Source organism: Danio rerio, chromosome 2, assembly GCF_052040795.2.
Source record: "Danio rerio strain M-AB ecotype USA chromosome 2, GRCz13ab, whole genome shotgun sequence".
NCBI lineage: Eukaryota > Metazoa > Chordata > Actinopteri > Cypriniformes > Danionidae > Danio > Danio rerio.
In genome coordinates this window covers 26,833,349-26,857,185 of record NC_141022.1, presented here as the reverse complement: position 1 = coordinate 26,857,185, position 23,837 = coordinate 26,833,349, and the positions used below count along the sequence as shown (strand labels likewise).

The following is a 23,837-nucleotide window of genomic DNA, read 5'->3' as shown; positions in this document are numbered from 1 at the left end:
TCTGTTGCTAGGTCAGCCATTTGGAAAATAAAATTCCAATAGAACAACAGCACGGATGACTTGTTAGACAGAATGAATCAAAATATTGAGTTAAATATGAGTTAATATATGATATATTCATACACCCCCATTGAAAGCAACATTTGAAACAATATCTCAATAAAAAGAAAAACAATTTCCAAAATGCAGACAAGACTACGTTTAAAGGGACTTTAATTGTAAGCAAAAAGTGAGCAGTCGTGCCAAGGCAAAAAGCAGTAACGTCCACATGACCAATATTACAGCCATATTTATTGCTATCATGTGCTTTGGCTGCATTTGCAAATAACTTCCAAAATATAATACATAATATATAATTAGTTAGTGTAGTTTGAAATTAATTGTTTACAGTATTGGAATTTTTGTGTTTGTACATTGTAATACTTGCACTGCATTGTTAAACTACATTTGCATTGATTTAGACTTAATTTTTAACTAAGTCATGACCTAGTTATCTGTATATCAGCGGTTACCAGACTGTATATCAGCGGTTCCTAAACTTTTTCAGTGTTGGATACTTCTTCCTTTTGCATTCTCTCTTGTACTTCTACTGCAGTCACTTTTCCCATTAGGTGCAATATTTGCAATTTAGATTTTTTGAAAATCCATTGAATTATTTACCTTTATGGATTTTTTTAAATAAATAATTTCTCAAATAAAAATATTAATAAGAAAAATATGCAAGTCTAGTAAAATTAGGTTTTCCATGTAACAACTAAAACCGCCAATAGGTGGCAGTAAGACACTGTCTTAAGACATTTGTTCAGTAACAAAGCAACGGTTGTGTTTATGAATAGGTCAATGAATCGACTCTCTCACGATTCAAAAACGATTTAGAAACGACTAAACCGATGATGTGAAAGCCAGCAGGTTGAAATGATGATCATAATTGTGGATTAAACATCTCTGTCCACATTAATTGCAGTGGATTTTATTGGGTTACAAGAAAAGGTAGGAAATGGTTTTAACTGCAAACTGTTCTGATTCATGCTGAATGCTAACACTGTCAGGGCATTCAGTCAACTAACCTTGTGCTAATAGTCAATATACTGTAGTCCCCGACTGCACTGAGTGAAAAATACAAATTATGAGGCAAAGTGGATTCAGTGGACAAAATAATTTAAGGCCATACTGCAAAAATGAGTACACCCTAATGATGGTTTTAACAAAACGCTACTACAGATAAACCTCAACCACATTAGTGAGTTTAAAAAAGAGTTTTTAGAGCAAAATAATTGTTTTGATTAAAATAAATTGTTTTCTTAAACGGTTAAAAACTTGCCTATTATTTATAAATTTATCATGTGAATACAAAAAGAAGACTCGAAAAAATGCATGACAAATTTGAATATGCTGAGCGATTTTATTGAAGCTCTCCATCAACCTCACCCCCCCCCCCCCCCTCCACACACACGCACACGAAAAAAGCCACTAAAATGATTGACTATTACTTTGTATTGAATTTTTTATGAAGTTTTAAACGGGACAATCACGTTGCAGCTTGGTTTTATTGGAATTTAGAATGTCACGTTTCATCAAGTTCTAAAGATGACGTTTTGCTGAACAGGCGCCATTACTCACAATCCACTGTAGTGTGAAGATATACGAAGACTTTCTTCGTCTTTACTGACAGTTATTTGTTCGTAGATTTGTGCTTTTTAAATTGGTAACTATTTACTCTTTAAAATGTTTACATTACTCGGAGTAATTGCTTTAGTCCTGCGGGGAAGGACAGAAAACAAACCCCATCGAGAAGAACCCGTGGAGAAAAACTCTCCACCCACGATGACCAGTGATGGTAAACCTCATACCGATGCTATAAGAACACCAAAGTCTGCATATAGGGCCCTACACTCGCTATCGTGGAAGTTTTTTATTATTAATTTTAAAACTTTATTTGTTAAGTTTTGTTAATCAGTTTTATAAAGTCTGTAACATACAGTCAATGTGTATCTAAAGTCGATTTAGTATATTTCTTCAGTTATTCTCCCTATTTCCAAACTAGCACGTCAAGTTTCTGGACAAACTTTAAACATTTAGATCAAGTTTGCCTGTATACAATGTTTTTTGTTTTTAGCTCTGGACAGTTTTCATCACAACTCATGTGCAGGAGATCTTTTGGTTTTATGCCTCATATATATGAAATGAATGAGCAGTATCTAATTTAATCAGCTTCAATCTGTATAGTAGTAAAGAGGCTGAATAAGCTGCTTTGAGAATTTCAATTCTGATTTAATAAATATACCAAAGTGAAAATCTGTAATGCAGTACAGTATAATAGATATTGTATTACAAAATTCAGAAATGAACTCAACATCCTACCGTTTACTACATACAGTAGCATACAAGTTCATACTGTCATGCATTTACACAAAACTGAAATTCATTCCTTTAAGCTGAATTTAAGGTGATGTTTTATTTATGATGAAATGACATGGCAACTTAATTATTTACTAATAGGAGCTGTCAAAACACAAGAAGCATGACAAACACATCCATGCATGTTAAATTTACAAAACTAAACCTCACATAGTCACTTCATAATTGTTATCATTCAATAATAAGGCTAAATGATATTTCATTTATAAAATGTGAACAAAACAATCCTTAGTTATTACATATTATTTCTCTTTTTAGGTCGAGATATTGGTGATAGGACTGAACACCTGTTATCGGAGGAACTAAGCACCAGTGGTTGTCCAGTCCATGTTGACGACCACAGTGATGTCCTCCAATCTCCCATCACTGCACCGACCCTCCAAACTCCAGACCATGCTGCAGCTCAAAGTGTTGACGACGTCCCTACAGCCTGTGCCACGTCCGACTGTAGTGAGGATGATGTCCTTCAAGCTGCAGTGCCTTTGCTAGCTGACTTGTGTGCACGTGTTCTTCAGGACACTGAGCCACAGTCATGCCAGCAGCAGGATATGGAGAAAACTTTGACTGGTCAGTTTGTTCACTTCCACATTGAGTAATTCAATGAACATGCACAGATTAGACGGCAGTTTAACAGCAGTGTAATAATAAGTTTATGAGAAAAATGGCAAAACCTAGAAGTGCTTTTCTGTTTTGTCAATTGTGAATAATAACAGATTAAAACATTTGAATAAATGCCAGCCTGATTAAAATAATTAAAGAACTGGAAACACTTTACTTTAATGTTTGATTAGTTCATGTTATTTAATGTATTTGCTAACTAGAATTAAGAATGAAAATATCTTGAACAGCATTTGCTGTGAACAATGACAAATACTTACATTTCTTACCCATATTCAAAAAAGAGCAAGACAAACAGTTAGAAAAGACAATCAGCTAAAAAGTCACTTCAAAATGTACAGCTTGCATTATTATGGCTAATTAATCTCACAATTATTAAATGTGAATAAAACAATCCTTAGTTATTACATATTATTTCTCTTTTTAGGTCGAGAAATTGATGATTGGACTCAATACCTGTCATCGGAGGAACCAAGCACCAGTGGCTGTCCAGTCCATGTTGACGACCACAGTGTTGTCCTCTATTCTCCCGACTGCAGTGAGGATGATGTCCTTCAAGCTGCAGTGCCTTTGCTAGCTAACTTGTGTGCACGTGTTCTTCGGGACACTGAGCCACAGTCATGCCAGCTACAGAATTTGGAGAAAACAGTGATCGGTCAGTTTGCTAATTCACCATTAAGTAATTCAATGAACATGCACAGATTAGACGGCAGTTTACCAGCAGTGTAATAATAAGTTTGTGAGAAAAATGGCAAAACTTAGAAGTGCTTTTCTGTTATGTCAATTGCGAATAATAATAAATTAAAACATTTGAATAAATGCCAGCCTGATTAAAATAATTAAAGAACTGGAAACACTTTACTTTAATGTTTGATTAGTTGATGTTATTTAATGTATTTGCTAACTAGAATTAAGAATGAAAAAATCATGAACAGCATTTGCTGTGAACAATGACAAATACTTACATTTCTTACCCATATTCAAAAAAGAGCAAGACAAACAGTTAGAAAAGACAATCAGCTAAAAATGATTGTACAAAATTAAGGAGCACTCTGAATATTTATTGATTTCCTTCATTGACAGAGATGTGTTTGTCAGTGCAATGTTTCAGTATTCAGAACACGACTGAGCATTTACATCCAGCAGTGTCACTTTTTCAGTGTATGTTTGTTTGACTGCGTTTTACATTTATAATGGTGGGCTGCGAGACCCCAAGTAGTCACTTCAAAATGTACAGCTTGCAATAATATGGCAAATTAATCTTACAATTATCAAATGTGAATAAAACAATCCTTAGTTATTACATATTATTTCTCTTTTTAGGTCGAGAAATTGATGATTGGACTCAATACCTGTCATCGGAGGAACCAAGCACCAGTGGCTGTCCAGTCCATGTTGACGACCAGAGTGTTGTCCTCTATTCTCCTGACTGTAGTGAGGATGATGTTCTTCAAGTTGCAGTGCCTTTGCTAGCTAACTTGTGTGCACATGTTCTTCGGGACACTGAGCCACAGTCATGCCAGCTACAGAATTTGGAGAAAACAGTGATCGGTCAGTTTGCTAATTCACCATTAAGTAATTCAATGAACATGCACAGATTAGACGGCAATTTAATATTAGTGTATCAATAAATGGTTTGATTAATTTACGCTTCAGTTAGGGAGAAATGTTTAAAATAGCTTATTTTTTATTATTATTATTTTATTTAAGAAAATCAAACATTTAAAACTGATTTAATAAATGCCTGCTTAGTTTCAAAATTGGAAACACTTCACAATAATGTTCCAATAGTTCATGTTAGTTAATGTATTTATGAAATAAGAATTAAAAATACTTGCACAGCATCAACATTTACTAATGTATTAATAAAATCTAAGGTTATTTATTTAAAGAGATAGTCCACCAAAATTATAATCTTCTATCATTTATTCACTCTTGACTTGTTCCAAACCATGTTTTGCTGTTTTGTTGAACAGAAAAGAAGATATATTGAAGAATGTTGAAAGCCTGTAACCATTGACATCCATAGTAGAAAAAAAATACTATTAAAGTCAATGGTTACAGGTTTCAACATTCTCTGAAGCATCTTCTTTTCTGTTAAAAAAAACAAACAATAAAAAACTCTGAATTGTTTGGAATAAATCAAGGGTCAGTAAATGATGACGGAATTTACTACTGTATTTTCTGTACTACTGTACTACTATAGTTAAAGTATTATTATTAGCCCCTCTGAATTATTAACCCCTCTGATTATTTGTTTTCCCAATTTCTGTTTAATAAAGAACAGATTTTTTTCAACACATTTCTAAACATAAAAGTTTTAATAACTAATTTCTAATAACTGATTTATTTTATCTTTGCCATGATGACAGTAAATAATATTTAACTAGATATTTTTCAAGACACTTCTATACAGCTTAAAGTTACATTTGAAGGCTTAACTAGGTTAATTAGGTTAACTAGGCAGGTAAGTTAGGGTAATTAACAAAGTTATTGTATAACGATGGTTTGTTCTGTGGACTATCGGGGGAAAAAAGTAGCTTAAAAGGGCTAATAATTTTGTCCTTAAAATGGTGTTTAAAAAATTAAAAACTGCTTTTATTGTAGCCAAAATAAAACAAATAAGACTTTCTCTAGAAGAAAAAATATTATCAGACATACTGTGAAAATTTCCTTGCTCTGTTAAACATAATTTGGGAAATATTTAAAAAAGAAAAAAAATCAAAGGGGGGCTAATAATTCTGACTTCAGAATTCTGACATTTTGGGGCTACAACACCCCAAATACTCACTTCAAAATGTACAGCACACTTTAACATGGCTAATTAACATTTCATTAAAAAAAGTTAAATAAAACAATCCTTAGTTATTACATATTTTTCTCTTTTTAGGTCGAGATATTGATGATAGGACTGAATACCTGTTATCGGAGGAACTAAGCACCAGTGGTTGTCCAGTCCGTGTTGACGACCACAGTGATGTCCTCCAATCTCCCAGCACTGAACTGACCCTCCAAACTCCAGACCATGCTGCAGCTCAAAGTGTTGACGACGTCCCTACAGCCTGTGCCACGTCCGACTGTAGTGAGGATGATGTCCTTCAAGCTGCAGTGCCATCAGTTCCTCAGGAGAAGGAGAAAACAATTTTCGGTAAGTTTGCTACCTTGACACTCATTCAGTAATTCAGTGAACATTTACAGGTTTACTTCAATTTAGTAGGGTGTAAGGATAAATAGTTCTGTTCAATTTTATTACAGTTTGAAATAAAAAAACAAGCAAAACTTAAAAAATGCTTGTGATTTTTGTTTACCGTTTATTACTATTAAAAAAGTAAAAGTTAGAGGACTAATAACGTGACAAAAGGTGAATTCTACATAAATCAATATACAAATAAATTAGAATATATATTAGGATTTTTCAGTCATTAAAAAAAATGGACAATAATTATTAAACCTTTGCTGCATGAATAAAAATAAAAATAAAAACTCTGCCAAATGTTATCTGACAGAAGAAAACATCAGTAACATTTACGTTTATAATGAAACATTTTTCACCTTTATTCAGAAAATGCTGAATTCTGGAACACTGTGAATATTTGTGAAGTTGTTGTACTCACTCTTGTTCATTCATGCACACAGATGTGTTTGTCAGTGCAGTGTTGCAGCAGAGCACTACTGAGCATTTACATCCAGCAGTGTCACTTTTCCCCTCAAATGTCTTTTTGTCCATATTTTGTACACACTGACTGAACTTAAAGTCCTGTACCGAAATGGTTAGGTGCGAATAGTTAGACCCCTACAGTTTAGTGGGCTGTGCTTCAGACTGACTTCAATATACAGATTGTTTAAATGTTGTTGATAACTAATATTCAGCTAATTTGTCTTTAGAAAATAAAAAGTAGCTCTTAATTGGATTTAGTAGTAGTAAGTGCTGTCACATTTTATTCCCTCATCTCTGATTTCTCTTTAACAGTCATCAATTCACGCCAATATGAAGTTGGTGATGAGCTCGGTGAAGGAGGTTTTGGAACCGTCTATGCAGCGACTCGTTTGGATGATGGACTTCAGGTATGGATCTGAACAGCAATATTAATCTAGCCAATCATTTTTGTCCTGTTATTCTGGTCTCACCATTGCCTTTGCTCATAATTCTAACACATCCACTCTTTTGTTTTGTTGATCAGGTTGCAGTGAAATACTGCTCGATGTTCGACACAACGTTCATCCGCATTGTAAGAAAACTCTGTTTCTCCTCTGTTCCACAATTTTACATTTCAAACACGTCATGCTAACATTAAAGGATGAGTTCACCCATAAATAAAGTTATGTTATTAATTACTTTCCCTCATGTCAGTCCAACCCCCCGAGACCTTTATTCATCTTCAGAACACAAGTTTAAATATTTTTGATTAAATCCTAGATCAACTCTACATACAAAGCTTCAAGAACACTTTTAAGACTAAAAAACAAAGGTTTTGGTTCCTTTTCTGGACTTTGAGCATCTCATTGCTATTGATGAAGGATGAGGGATTTGTGTTGCTAAGATGAAAGAAGCTCTCAGAGTATTGAAACAACATGACGGTTTTTAATAACATAATTGGGTGAATTAATTCTTTAATCACAGACAGCAAATGATATTTTAGTAGACAATCATCTGTTTTCAATTCTTTTACCACTGATTCATCATAAAAACCTTCTTTCTTCTAGGATGGTTTTGCTCAACCACTTCCAATAGAAATTGTTCTTCAAACCCTTGTGAATCAAGGCCCAAGGGTTCCTGAAATTATTGAGCTTCTGGACTGGAAGGTGGAACGTGACTTCTACTGCATGGTCCTGGAACGGCCCATACCCTGTCAGCCCTTGAACAACTTCATAGAAAGCTATGTTGGGCCCATTGATGAAGATGACATACGGTTCATCATGAAACAGGTCGTATTCGCAGCTCAAACTTGCTGCCAAAGAAAAGTGTTACACCGAGATATCAAGCTGGAGAACCTTCTGATCAACCCGAACACCCTTGAGGTCAAATTGATTGACTTCGGGTGCGGGGATATCCTCGAAGATGAGGCTTACACAGACTATTCTGGTACGTATAATCCCTTTAAACTGTGGTGATGACTTGAGCTCTCATGAAGTAATTCACTGTTGTGAATCAACAGAATTCTTGCTTAGTAATGAATATTCAATTAAACATGCCTTGTTAACTGAAACAAAATCTCTTTCCTCCAGGCACAGCGGAGTATCGTCCTCCTGAGTTTCTGGAGACTGGCAAATACCACGGAGAACCAGCGACAGTGTGGTCTCTCGGAATAGTCTTGTTTGTAATGCTTTTCTGGAAGTTTCCAACAAGACGAGAACTGAATACGATCATGAATAAAGACATAGAAGGCCTGTCAGAAGGTGAGATCTTCATTTCAGCACAGAACAGTTGTAATTTAAATTACTAAAAAATAAATTTCAAGGTGATCATGTCTCTCTCTTCTTTCTGCACAGAATGCTGCGATTTTATGCGCTGTTGTCTCAAGATAGACCCCAGAGAGCGGATTAAACTGGAGCGACTCAACCGCCACAGCTGGATTAAGGTAAATACATGTTAATAAATTTGAGTATTTTTGATTTGATAAGTTAGTAGACAATACGCATTAGATTTACAGTTTTATGTAAAGTTGTATATTCAGTCCTAATACACTATTTTATATTCATTCTTCATGTTCTTTTATGTCCACTTTCTTTACTTTAGGCATGTTGCCTATATTTGTTTTATGCAGGTTGTGTGATGACACTAAATATGATTTCTGTTTCTGTTTCAGACCAACGAAGAGAAGAAGAGCAGCGAAATAATGGGTCAGTTTGCTAGTTAACCCAGCACACGCATGCACACACACACTTTTATGGCAATGTCTTTATTAATGTCAATATTTAATCAGCACTCAAATGTTTTATGTGTTTTGTTTAATAATAGATTATAAATAGCACAACGGTTTTTCCACATTAGACAAGATTTCATTGTTCATTTGTTTATGTGTGTGCGTTGAATATGTATATTTTACATGAAGCATAAATATTTCTATAACTACTACTGTTCATTTTAACTGTCCTGTTTTGTGTGAATTTAAGTACAAATATTGAGTGCGTATATGAATCAGACAATAGTCTTGGATTAAATAAACTCTCTACTGATTGACATTTTATATCAACATCTTTGATTTTTCTTTTGACAGTCATCAACTCATCCTCTTATGAACTTGGCGTTCTGCTGGGTAAAGGAGGCTTTGGACTTGTTCAAGCTGCAACCCGACTAGAGGATGGCCTTCAGGTATCATCAATTTTCATCAATTATTATCTTTATCACCGCTTTAAATCAGAGTATCAGATAAAAAAATAATAGATAGATATGTGATTCTTATTTTTGGGCTAAATTAAACTGCTACTTTGTTAAACTGTTCAGTGTTAATGACTGAAAATCAGCCTGATCTCAAGAGAAACTGAACTATTTTACCTTTTGTCATTTAGTGGCTAATTGGTATGAATTTATGAGTTCATTCGTGTGAAAATGTATGATTTTTAAAAGGATGCGTGGCACCAAACTCCAGCCCTAAACCAAAATGTCAACCTGGATAAGCAAATCACAAGAATGAGATTGTACAAATTCATACGAATCAGCCACTAAATTAAAAATGTGACAAATTGCCATGAGATAGCATTGGACAAATGTGAACTCTGAACACAATAATTGTGTATAATTCTATAACACATGCTTTCTTTGTTCTGTTGAGCAGGTGGCAATTAAAACTGCCTACACCGAGAACGTCAAGTTCATCGACATTGTAAGTATGCTGTGCTCTTCAACTCTCATTTACTGTTTCACTTTAAGTATCTATAAATCACTAGACAAACTGTAATTGTCATCATGTTTTACACAATATCCATCCAATCATCATAACAAATATATTTCTTCCAGGACGGCTATCCGGAATCACTTCCAATGGAGGTTGCTCTTTTAGTTCTTGCAAACCAAGAGCCCGCAATACAGGAAATAATTAAGCTTTTGGACTGGCGCGTGGATGAGGACGAATACATCATGGTCCTAGAGCGGCCCATGCCCTCTGAAGAGCTGCTCTCCTTTCTCCTGCGCCAAGAGTCGATCATCGATGAGGATGGGGCACGGTTGATCATGTGGCAGGTAATATTTGCAGCTCAAACGTGCTGCAGACGCAAAGTCTTTCATCGCGATATCAAGATGGAGAACATCCTGATCAACCCGGACACCCTCGAAATCAAATTGATCGACTTTGGATGCGGGGAAATCCTCACCGATGCTCCTTACACAAGTTTTGCTGGTATGTATGATCCCTTAAACTGTGAAGTGAGTCTCAAACTGTAGTGATGAGTTCACAATAGACTCTGAGTGAGTCAAGCTCTCACATAGCATCATAGAATGGAGTCCACTAATCGATTAATACTGTCGATCTGGTGACTAATGACTAATGGTTAAAACCTCTCTCATTCAGGCACAGATGACTATGTCCCACCTGAGTATCGGATAACTGGCGAGTACCACGGTAAAACAACGACAGTGTGGTCTCTTGGGCTACTCCTTTATGTGATGATGTGTGGAGATTTTCCAAATCGACACGACCTGCAAATGATCAGACGTAACATCTGGACCAAAGATCACTTGACAAAAGGTAAAATCTCTATTTGGGTCAAGGAAAGAGGTCAATCTGAATAATACAAACTATTATTTATTAATTAGGTTGTGGAGTAAATATGAGCTCTCTCTCTTCTTTCTGCACAGAATGCTGTGATTTGATCCGCTGCTGTCTCCAGATCGAGCCAGAGCAGCGAATTGAACTTGAGAAACTGAGTCTCCATGACTGGTTTAGGGTATTATTTACATTCTGAACATTCTTTAATATTTGCACTCTTTTTTATCTTCCTAAATTTTCATAATTGTTTAAAAATCTTTTTTAGATGTTCTTTGGTTAATAATGCATTAAATAGCAGACCTCAATTTTGTTTTTGTTTCAGCCTGAAGACCTGGAAAGACCTGCACCCGAGAACCGCATCGTCCATCAGCAGTCAGAGGATCCCTCATTTTTTAATATTCCCTTCTTTTTACTTGTTAGTTTATTCTTTAGATATTATTGTATATTTTAGTATGACTGATGATAGTAGTTTAAAAAAACATAAACACAAAAAAATGGAAGTTGTAGCCAGCCATGACAGCAACCCTGTGCCACCTCAACACCAGAAATCTTCAAGACCCCAGGGTGTAAGAGTTGAATAGACACGATGATCCATCAGCTGTCTTGGCATCCCCTATTGTTTTATTGTATTTTTTTATAATGTTCTTTTTTCATTATATATTTTATTTTATTTACACTACTGACAGCAGTGCAAGTTTTTTCATCATCACTGTTTTGTTTTTGTTAAGATGGTTTTGTTAAATTATTTTGTATAAGGAAACTGTATGTTTATTGTTCACTGTAGTGTGATGTTTACTGTTCTATTGTATGTAAAAATAATTGTTCAATAAAAAAAATTGTATTGAGGAATAGCATTCCCATTTCTTTCATTGTCACTCTTTTTTTACTACTTTCCCCTTATATATAATATTACTACTAATGACATCTTGCCCTGCTTTCTAAATCTCCTAAAATGTCCAGGATTTGTATTATGCTTCTAAAGTTGATGTTAATTGCATATGTTTTTGCATTACCTTTTAATTTACACCTACTTTAGCTTGGCATTGCAAATGACAGTGCGTGCACAGCTGCAAGAGTGAGATAAACATTACATAATTCAATCTTTAATAAATTACATTTTATTAAAAGAAACATTACTATATACTTCACAAAATGACATCTAAAACTGGCTGCAGAATATTTGTACACTGTTAGTAATGGTAAATCAACTCATTTGCCTTATTTTGTAAATATCAGTGTAGCCACTAATGTGCTTTGGTTAAGTCACATGACATGCTGTGTTTTTCTGTAGCGTGATTTCTAACAGACTGGTGTTTATTGTGAGTAGTTGCTAAATGCAAATGTAAACGTCAATAAGGATCAAATTATGTCAGATCCTCAAAAAAATATAAAACTTCACCGCCAGTATGTCATGATGACTTATTCACAACTCACACTTCAAGTTAAGAAAAAAGAAAAACAGTCAAATATTTTTCCAAAGATTTATCATAATGTGTGCGGTAGAGGGTTAAATTATCACATTTAAAACAAGAGAAGCAGATCGGTTTGACTATACCAAATATCTCAAGCTCGCGTTGCTAAAACATTTGCCGTCGGTATGAAGAGGAATGATCTGCCCTCTATGCTGCAGGTTTGAGAGACGGCAGCTGTGTGGCACTGTGCCACCTTGAGTGCTCTAAGGCGTGGAAGGGACCAATAGAATCTGGATGCAGCCTTCCCCTACTGAAAAAACAGCTTAAACCAGCCTAGACTGGTTGGCTGGTTTTAGCTGGTCAACCAGGCTGGTTTTAGCTGGTCAACCAGGCTGGTTTTAGAGGGGTTTTGGTCGTTTTCAGCCTGGTCTTATAGCTGGTCAGGCTGGGAGATGACCAGCTAAAACCAGCTTGACCAGCCTAGCCAGGCTGGGAGCCCAGCCAAAACCAGCTATGTCCAGCTTATACCAGGCTGGTCAAGCTGGTTTTAGCTTGTCATTTTCCAGCCTGACCAGCTATAAGACCAGGCTGGAAATGGCTGAAAACCAGCCTGGAAATTGAAAAAAAAACAAACCTCTAAAACCAGCCTGGTCGACCAGCTAAAATCAGCCAACCAGCCTAGGCTGGTTTAACCTTGGTTTTTCAGCAGGGTTATGATGCAAGCTGATCAAAGAGAACGATGGCATCCCCCGCAGCTAGTCACGAGTCACGGACACAAGAGTCTTTAAAAATCTTCAGTAACACCTAAAAACATTCGCTAGTTGCTTTTTTGAAAATTTGGCACTAAGGGGAGTCAATAGTTAATAGGTTTGCAACAGTGGCTGGCAGTGTATTTGATTGAAGCACTGAATTCCCCAGGGCCCTAAGTGGCTGCTTACCTCGCTTATTGGTTTAGTGCGCCCCTGCCTATAGCTATAAGCTTAAGAATTGTAATTGAGTGTTTACTTCACGAATCCAACTGCTGAATGATGTCTGTGATGCCTACTGTTCCCCCATCCTGTTATTTTTATTGAATAGGCTGTTCTATTATCTGTTTCTATTCTGTTGTTCAAAAAAAAATAGGTCACAAATAAGGCCACTGAAAACTCTTATTTTACTCGAGAATCCTTAATTACTTCCTATTAAGATTTTTAAAATAACTTGCCAAAATCTTGTGCAAGCACAACTTGTGATCATTGCCTCTATATGATGACTTCATTTAAATCACAGGTGTCAAACAGTTTTAAAAGTATGTGGTATAGGTGAATTGAAGAAACTAAAATGGCAATAAAGAATCAATGTGTGTTTGAATGACAGTGTATGGGTGTTTCCCAGTGCTGGGTTGGGGCTGGAAGGGCAACTGCTGCATAAAAAAATATGACAGAGCAATTGGCGGTTCATTCTGCTGCGGTGACCCATTATAACTAATAAAAACGGTGTTGAAACCAGCAAGACCAGCATTGAGACCAGCAGTAAACACTGAGACCAACATTGAAGCCGGCATTGAAGCCAGCATTGGAGCCAGCAAGACTACCAGCAATGAGGCTAGCATTGAGGCCAGCATTGAGACCAGCATTGAAGCCGGCATTGACGCCAGCATTGAAGCCAGCATTGAAGCCAGCATTGGGACCAGCATTGAAGCCAGCATTAAATTCAGCATTGAGACCAACATTGAGGCCAGTATTTAGACCAGCATTGAAGCCAGTATGACGACCAGCATTAAGACCAACAATGAGCCTAGCATTGAGGTCAGCATGGGGAGGTCTCCACACCACCACCTGTGTGCAGAATCCACTTGGATGATGTGACGGCAGCCACAGGATAACGGCGCCAGTGCGCTCACCACACACCAGCTATTGGTGGATTTGAGATGTCAATTTCATACATGCAATGTCAATTTGATACATGCACTCCTACACTAAATAGAAATGCTTCTTTAAATGTGCAGTATGTAGGACTGACACCAAGTGGTTAAACAAGGTATTGCACTACAAATTCAATATCGAGCCTACACTGTGCCTAAGTGCAACGACATGCAATAAAAAAAAAATTTTTGCTTAAAAGGAGATTTATTGATTATTCTTTTAATTATCCGCAATAGCAACACCCCAAATTTCTATTTTAGAAACCATTTATTTTTCTGCGACGTTGCAGCTGAACAACAGCATACCTCAGGTACTGATCATGTGCTTTATTGAGTGTAAAATGCTACCAATGCAAGTTGAGTATCATTTTACCGGACATTTATTGCCATACACGATTTCTAAATGAATACATTATGACTAATTTAACTAAAAACAATTTATAGATTACTTAATATGAAATGTTCATTTGTTGCTCATGCAGTAATCATTAATAAAGTTATTCATTATTTATACATTCCCAGCGTTATTTAATGCATATTAGTTTGTATTGTAAAGTGTGGTGATTGTTTCTTTAAACTACCAGACTGACCAGACATGCATGGTTTTAAATTCAGAGTACTGTTAACACAGTCTGTGAGAATTAACTAGAATGGTATTATTCTTGTCTTTGTGAAGTGAGACTGTCAGGCATCTTTAAAATTTGCCAGTAAGTCTGAATCCATCAATATTGTAAGAAGGCCACAGAGACATTCAGAAGAAAAACATATTAGTGAACATTGACACCCTGGATGTGACTGATAGTTCCAATAATATTGGCAGGTGTAACACAGTGTTACAGATTTTCCAGTGTTCTGAAATGTTTTGTTTTTAATTAAACACATATGAACCAGCTAATGCCTATGTGCTACAGCTAACCATGTGTTAATTATTGCTGCACTCACCTCTCTGACGATAGGGCTACACTCACCCCTCTGACGATAGGGCTGAACTTTCAACACTAGGCTTTTTCGTTCTCTCATTTTTCTTCCTCTTTGTTTCTTTATTTATTTTGCTATAAGCACATGAAAAGCTACACACTGTACATGACATTGGAGTAAATGGTGCTACATTCAGTTCTGCTCATGGACACAAGGGGACGCTCTTTCTCTTTTCGACAATAAAGTTTGCTTCTAGGCTCCAGTCTAGCCCTATTTATAGTCCATGCTCATTTCATAGATGTGCAAATGTGGGTCACAAGTTCAAAGATGAATGATAATGTAAGTAGAGTGAGCATCCACTGGAAATATTGATAATGAAGTTAAAGATTTACTAGATTTGTGAATCATCTGTCTTATCCCAGGTCACTGATCTGAAGAAATATATATGAAATGTATCAACAACAAAGTGTACTGTTTGTTTAGATTTGTAAGAAACCAGTCCTTCCAAAAACATGTTGACGGAAAAGATCTTAAATATGCCATTTGTGATACGTCTTATATAAGTCTGAGAAGCAGAGCAGGAGTGGGTGGATAACTATGAATTAAATATACAGTCTTACACAATACTACCACATGCACTTCTGTTTGCATTAAATGCAATTCAGTAAATCAAAACTAAGAACAAAAAATGATTAAAACTTTTCAGTATTGAAAAAGAATAGAAACATTTATTTATTATTATTTTACAATTATTAAATTATTATTATTATTATTATTATTATTATTATTATTACAATTAATTATTAATCACAAATAGTTAAATATTGCATGTATAACTAAAAGAAAGGATGGACTGATGATATAGAAATATCCTGGAAAAATGCCAGTTTTACTTTTTTCGTTGTACAAAAAATGGCACAATTTGACCATACTTTGACAGCATAATCATGTATATAAAAAAGAAAATCAAACACAGAAAGTCTAAAAATCCTTTTGTATGAGGAACTACTTTCTTCCACTGTTTATGCAGCTGAGGTCAGAACAGCAAAGAACGTTGCTACTTCACACACATCACTTAAGAGCTTGTATTTGTATGATTCACTAGCATAATATCTAAAGCTCACAATTTAAGATTATAAGGCTGAACGGCATGAAATGCCAACAGTTTAGACACATTTCCCAGTATTTTTCTATTGCAATCAAGATATAACATTAAATAACCCTGAAAAAGACAAAGCAAAGCAAACACTGCCAGATTACTATGGTATAAATACAGCACTACACCATACAAAAAAGAGAAATTGACTTAGAATGTGACTTACCTGTTTAATAATGATTTGATCAGCTAAAGTTTAAAATTATGCATAATTTTTCTCTTCAATGAGCTTCTTTTGCGATCTCTGTCACCACCTTGTGGCAGAGCGTCAATCCTCTTTGCTCTGCTCCTGCATAGTTGCAATCTAAACAACTACATTCTCGCCTAAAAAGCCTCAAAAGTACATTGTGTTGTCCAACAGCTGCAATATTTGTCAAATGTAAGTGAGTTTATTGATCTGCTGTCACTCTATGAGGGCAGAGTAATACAGAAGGAGGAGGCTGTACTAGTTCTGATATTGCAGAATATCGCATCAGATTCAAGAACTTGAAAATAAGTACAAAAACAACCTTGTAATACATTTTCAAAATGGCACATCAGGTTTATTTCACATCTTTAAGCGTACACCTTGCAGTGATTTCAGTTTTTACCCTAAATTATAAACTGAAATTAATAAATACAAATGTTTTATATTGAAATTAATACCGGAATATCACTGCCCGCATTTGCATGCTTAAAAAAAAAACCTTTACTGATTTGTGGATCATAACTAGGGCCACACGGAATCTGTGCACGCAGAATTCTGCCGATTTTCCGCAGTTTATTTACTTTCATTTACTTGAGTAAATGTGAGTAAATCTACATTTATTCTGTTTTTAAATTAATTACAGTGATATTAATGACTAATATGAAAATGTTCATCTGATTTATGTACAATGCAGTGTGTACACTAATATTTTCTGTCTTTTAGTAGATATATTACATAAGAGACTTGCTTTGTTTACCAAATAAATTGAATCTAATTGGATTTGCATTTTAAACATTAAATAAAAGTTAAAAAGATATTATTTTTGTTTCGTTTAAGGTTTCAGTTATGATACTCCCAAAATAATTCCGCAGAAATCTGCAGATTTTTAGCAAAATTCTTCGCAGAATTAGCAAAAATGCCTTAGTCATAATCTAGTGGATATGGCAACACTTTAAGAGCAGTCCCACAGTCTGTAAACCAGCCAAGGATCAACAAAGCATGATTAAAGCAGTAGGCCTATTAACAGGATATTTCTAAGATATCAGAGTTGTGTCTCAGTGCAACAAATGGAACTTCACTATTTTTGCACAAAATATAGAACAGACTACAGAGATTAAATACAGCATTTTTAATATCTTTAATATTGGCTGGCTGCTTGCTGCAGCTTGGAAGTTTGAATGATATGACTGAAGCATTATTTTCATAACACATTGCTCACCTTTATTCATATTTATATATTTTAAATGTTTGATTTATATATGCTGTCAAATACAGCGGCAGTGTGGTGGTGGAGTGGGTAGCGCTGTCACCTCACAGCAAGAAGGTCACTGGTTTGAGCCTCAGCTGGGTCAGTTGCCATTTCTGTGTGGAGTTTGCGTAAGTTTTCTCCAGGTGTTCCGGTTTACCCAAGAAGTCCAAAGACATGCTATGAAGGTGAATTGGGGAAGCTAAAGTGTCTATAGTCTATGTGTGTGAAAGAGAGTGTATGAATGTTTCCTAGTGATTGGTTGCAGCTGGAAGGGCATTCGCTGCATAAAACACATGCTGGATAAAGCATCGCTGTGGTGACCCCTGAATAATAAAGGGACTAAGCTGAAAAGAAAATGAACGATTTTTGTCAAATAAATACAATCTTAACATGTTTATCTAGTGCCATTAAAGTTTATTTAGAATAAACAAGACATATTCAAATTTATCTGTGTTGTTTCTCAGTGCAACAAATCACATATAACAATGTATCTTCATCTTCATTTATTATTGTTGCCAGATCTTCTTAGAAAATAAAACCAGAAAAAAAGAAAAAGCCCATAGTAAACTTAAACACAAACACTTTATTATAGAAATAAACATTCCAAAATATTATCATCTGCTTAAATACTTTGTTAACTCCAAAAGCAGGATTGCTTACTGAGAAAATTTGAAAAATTGGAGGACATGGCGCTTGAAAAAAATGAAAAAGATAAAAGAACAGAAGCCGCCTTCACAACAAACACAACGAAGGTAGAACACATTGAAAGACATTGAAAAATGTATAGAAAGGCTAATGTCAATAAGAGAATTCATGGGTCATCTGTCAGAAGCAGCTTTTATAGACCATTGTGTTGAATAAGTTAATAGGCATTGTTTTTTAAATAGCAATGTTAAGTGTATGTGTTGCAGTCACTATGGAAACATAAGTGCATTGCATCGACACACTATTATACTACTTCACTTATTTACTATGGCTTGTACGGCTGTAACCAAAGCATTTATTGTTCCTTGCTTGCAAAGTGTAAGGGACATGGTAGAGTCGGCCCATAATTATTCCAAAATGAAGCTAAAATAGCCTATATGAAGGGAGCCTATAATAAACAGAATGCTTTTTTCATCTGAAACCCAGTTTTTTCTTGTTGGTCTGAAAATACATTTATTGGCTTCTATTTTGTTTTCGTTTAATGTACAAATTGTACAAATATAATAAATAAGAAAACCAAAAGTATTACCGATACTTATTAATTAAATGCAATTTAATTAGTTACTATTCAATTAGATACTTATTAACAAAAATAAAACTGGTAGTTATTAATTAAATACAATATAATTAATTGCTATATTATTAGATACTATATTACTGATACGTGTCACCCTACAGTTGAAGTCAGAATTATTAGCCCCCTGAATGATTAGCCCTGTTTATTTTTTCCCTAATTTCTATTTAATGGAGAAAAGATTTTTTAACACTTTTTTTAAACAAAATAGTTTTAATAACTCATTTCTAATAACTGATATATTTTATCTTTTTCATGATGACAGTAAATATTATTTGACTAGATGTTTTTCAAGACACTTCTATACAGCTTAAAGTGACATTTAAAGGCTTAACTAGGTTAATTAGGTTAACTAGGCAGGTTAGGGTAATTAGGCAAGTTATTGTATAACGATGGTTTGTTTTGTAGACTAACGAAAAGAAATATAGATTTAATGGGCTAATAATTTTGACCTTAAAGAGCCCATATTATGGGTTTTTGAAAATTCCCCTCCATGTAGTGTGTAACACAGCTCTAAGTGAAGTGAAGTATCCAGCTAAGGCTTAAATCTGTAAGAATACAGTGTTTAAAACGGTTGATTCATCTATAAAAGAGTCGACTCATAGTGCTTCAAACGAGTCGCCTTGATACCGACTCATTAGGTGTTTCGCCATGACGTACGAACGAAACCAAGTTATTCACGTGCACGCGCAAACCCGGGAGATTTCAAACCTGAGGCCGCGCCCTCTGACGCAGAAACCCAGACACACACACACACACACAAACACACGCACACCCACAAACACACGCACACAAACATGCCGGTCGATTGAAGTCACACTGCAGATGGATATATTGAGTCTCTACCCAAAGATGAAACCTCAGCATTATAACCAAGCAGTTGGAAACTTCTGGAAGCTACATGCTACAAAGAATACTTCATCTGAGTTTGTTAAAGGAAGGATCAGTAAAGAGTAACTGATGGACGTCAGGATGGGTTTCTTCCATTTCTCAAGTGTAAGTACGTGCGATTAAAGTTGCCTCGTTGACTCTAGCTTGCAAATGTATTTAGTTGTGATTTGTTACTTGTAACCGCGTGTACTGTATCAGGTTAACTGGATATATTATCTTATCGCGTGCAAAGTCACGTTAAAAACGCGACGCGTGCTGTTTGTTTATGGAGCTCCGTGCTAGAGTTCTGCTCCCGCGATTTATTCGGAAATTTATTCCCGCGCCGCAGAAATCTGGCGCGGGGACAGCCGCGGGAATAAATTTCCGAATAAATCACGGGAGCGGTCGGTGACGGGTTTAATTTGGGACGGGAGCGGGCTGTCTAGCAATATCACGGATATTGCTATGCGAATTAGAAAGAGAGAGTCTGCGTGGTGCTTGTGTGTGTGTTAGTGCGCACACGCGCGTATGAGAGAGAGAGAGAGAGAGCGAGCGAACGAACGAACGAGCTTTGTGTGCTTTGTGCTGTGTGTGTGTGTTTATACAGACAGCTTGGCTGTCTGGACTGTATACTGGGTGATTTTTGGTTGTGTTCTCCGCTCTAGCGGGACCGGGCGCGGCGGGCAGAAAACGGAGCGGGTTCTCAGGCTAAAACCTGGCGGGTGCGGGCGGAAGCGGGAGCGTTGTCATCGGTGTGTGTGTTTTTGTGTGTGTGTGGTATGGCGAGTACACGACTGTCTCCTTCGTTCGGTTATCCGTGGCACTATCCACTCGCCATAGTGTGGCAGCTAAAATCCACGTCTACACTATCGAGCGTGTATGAACTGTGATTACTTTTTTAAATTGCTGATTAGCTATTGGCCATTTCCCTCTCTGACTGAAGGCAGTCGACCAATCGCGACAGACTGTCATCGGTCCAATCAGCGCAGATTAGCTCCGCGCTAAGGAGGGGTTTGGGAACAAATGAATCACTGGACGATTCATACAGGAGTCGCTGGGATAATTAGGTAAAAATAAATGCAGATTATAAGACCATGAAAGTGTTTTTTGACCTTGCATGCATATTAGACTGTTGTTGGAGACCCTTACAACCAGGATATGACCCTATTTCATGTATAATATGGGCTCTTTAAAATGGAGTATAAAAAATTAAAAACTGCTTTTATTCATTCATTAATTCTCTAGTCGGCTTAGTCCTTTTATTAATCCGGGATTGCCACAGGGGAATGAACTGCCGACCCATCTAGCAAGTTTTCATGCAGTGGATGCTCTTCCAGCCGCAACCCATCTCTGGGAAACATCCACACACACATTCACGCATACACTACGGACAACTCCACCCAATTCACCTGTGCCGCATGTCTTTGGACTGTGGGGGAAACCGCAGCACCTGGAGGAAACCCACACAAACGCAGGGAGAACATGCAAACTCCACACAGCCAAGGCTTGAACCAGCGACCCAGCGACATTCTAGCTGCAAGGCGACAGCACTTCCTACTGCGCCACTGCTTCGCCCAACTAATTTTATTCTCGCCGAAATAAAACAAATAAGACTTCTCCAGAAGAAAAAATATTTTCAGACATACTGTGAAAATTTCCTTGCTCTGTTATACATCATTTGGGAAATATTTAAAGAAGAAAGAAAATTCAAAGGGGGGCTAATAATTCTGACTTCAACTTTATATATATAATTAAAAAGAAATACATTTGTTGCAATACATTTTGCATAAAATAAATATTTAAATTCTCCAATAAACAATCATTTAAAAATGTATAACCATATACAAAAATATCTGACAAAAACATTATGAAAAAATAAATGGAATTAACTGGTTATGAGAGTATTAACGTATATTTACATGAAAACAAAGAGCATTTTTCTCTGCCTTTATTATACTCTGACTTATAAGCGATAAACAATAATATGCAAAAAAAAGTTTAAATAAATAAACAAGAGGTATCACTCAAAGATGAAGTATTACTTTGTTCCTTGACACAAGTTTTTATTCTCGATCACAATGTGATGTACAAGCCTAACACAAACACTGAAAACTCAAATGAAAGCATTCATCAGATTAATGGTGTATGTGCAGACTGATCCAGTGATGTGGGCTTTTAAAAGGCCTGCCTATGGCTTATGGGAATGACTGAAGTATGTTGTCAGCTGAGTGTCTTATGTAACCTGTGCTCAGCTGAATGTGTTTAGGGAGATCCACATAGGCAGGAGGAGGCGTGTCTGTCTGTTTTGTTTCCCTTTATGAATAAGTGGCTGGAAACCGTGGAGATGCTTCACTTCTGCATTTGAAGAGGCGCTTGCATAATCCAAATCTCCACTGAGAAAACGGAAGCAAATGTAAAATGACATCACAGAGCAAACATAAATGTAAAAGTATAAATAAAAAAATAAAAATGGTGGACTGCTGGGTCTGAATAATTATTAATCAGAGGCTAAATGCCTTAATAAATTAACATATATTTAGTTTTTTCTGTTTAAAATAAACAAATAACCCATTAACAAACTGCATATTTTTTATTATCATTTTTGTCTTTTATTTGTTTATTGATTGTCTGATTGGTTGATTAGTTCATTGATTGATTTGTCTGTTTGTTTAATTAGGAGATATTTATTAAAAAACAACATTAAAAATATATTTAAGAAAGATGAATGACACTACACTATCATGTACCCTTTTATTTATTTATTTTTACACTTAAATGATATGAATAACAACATCATAAACCAAAATTATTTAATACGATAGATAGAGGCGACGCAGTGGCGCAGTAGGTAGTGCTGTCGCTTCACAGCAAGAAGGTTGCTGGTTCGAGCCTCAGCTGAGTCAGTTAGTGTTTCTGTGTGGAGTTTGCATGTTCTCCCTGCGTTTGCTGGGTTTCCTCCGGGTGCTCCTGTTTCCCCCACAGTCCAAAGACATGTGGTACAGGTGAATTGGGTAGGCTAAATTGTCCGTAGTTTATGTGCGTAAATGAGTGTGTGTGGATGTTTCCCAGAGATTTGTAGCGGCTGGAAGGGCATCCGCTGCGTAAAAAATTGCTGGATAAGTTAGCGGTTCATTCTGCTGTGGCGACCCCGGATTAATAAAGGGACTAACTAGGCCAAAAAGAAAATGAATAGATAGATAGATAGATAGATAGATAGATAGATAGATAGATAGATAGATAGATAGATAGATAGATAGATAGATAGATAGATAGATAGATAGATAGATAGATAGATAGATAGATAGATACTTTGTTTTTTCTTTTATTTTAGGTTCAGCGGATATGAATGACACACTTGAACTGTATGTTAGAATTTATTACATATATATATATATATATATATATATATATATATATATATATATATATTTATTTTAAGAGACATGAGTCATGACTTACAACAATCATTATCCCATTTAAGTATTTTTATTTAGATGAAAATATACAAATGACACAACAACATTAACATAAAGCTCATCTATCTATTTAATTTTAGATTTGTTAAAAATATATGACATCCCTATCATGGACACTCCTTATTTTTTTAGTTTAGGTTCAATGGAAATGAGTGACACAATTACCACAAATCCACAAATCATCTTTTTATTTTAGATAAACAATATGTGAATGGCACATCACAAACACCATTTATTTTGTTTATTTAATTAGATTTGAAATAGGCTACATCGACAACACTATCGTAAACCCAATGTATATATTAGTTTTATTTATTTATTTTAAGACAAGAATGACACAACAGCACTGTTATCAGATAACCACGCATTCCTTCCTGCTCCAGAAATGTAACACCTAAAATATTTATACAGACAGTGTCAGGACACATCAGTTCTGGCTGAATGAACTGCACTGTGTTCTGCTTGCTGGAGGGCAAGAACTGGCCCAGTGTGATTAAAGTGAATAATGGTTTAGTGAAACACGGCCAATCACGCGCACTGCACATCCACACAGCACGTCTCTCTTTATGAACATCCAGATACAACACAGCTCATCTTCAAATAATGTCTGACTCCAAAGTGTCACATAATAACATCAGCCAAGTT

The 23,837-nt window shown here is 35.8% G+C and overlaps 2 protein-coding genes across 4 annotated transcripts in view; one reads left to right on the top strand and one right to left on the bottom strand.

The window, feature by feature from the left end:
- Positions 1-23,837, bottom strand: part of csrnp1a (cysteine-serine-rich nuclear protein 1a) — an 811,199-nt gene that overhangs the window by 607,575 nt on the left and 179,787 nt on the right. The window lies entirely within an intron of this gene.
- On the top strand, positions 819-11,596 carry LOC561283 (uncharacterized). Of its 3 annotated transcripts, none has more exon segments than NM_001441665.1 (17): positions 819-990; positions 2,677-2,985; positions 3,464-3,691; positions 4,360-4,587; positions 5,927-6,184; positions 7,007-7,101; positions 7,218-7,265; positions 7,741-8,119; positions 8,263-8,433; positions 8,527-8,615; positions 8,844-8,877; positions 9,255-9,349; positions 9,813-9,860; positions 9,995-10,373; positions 10,545-10,721; positions 10,832-10,920; positions 11,065-11,596. In NM_001441665.1, coding segments are annotated over 16 exon segments (2,466 nt in total). In that variant the 5' UTR covers positions 819-990; positions 2,677-2,966; the 3' UTR covers positions 11,194-11,596.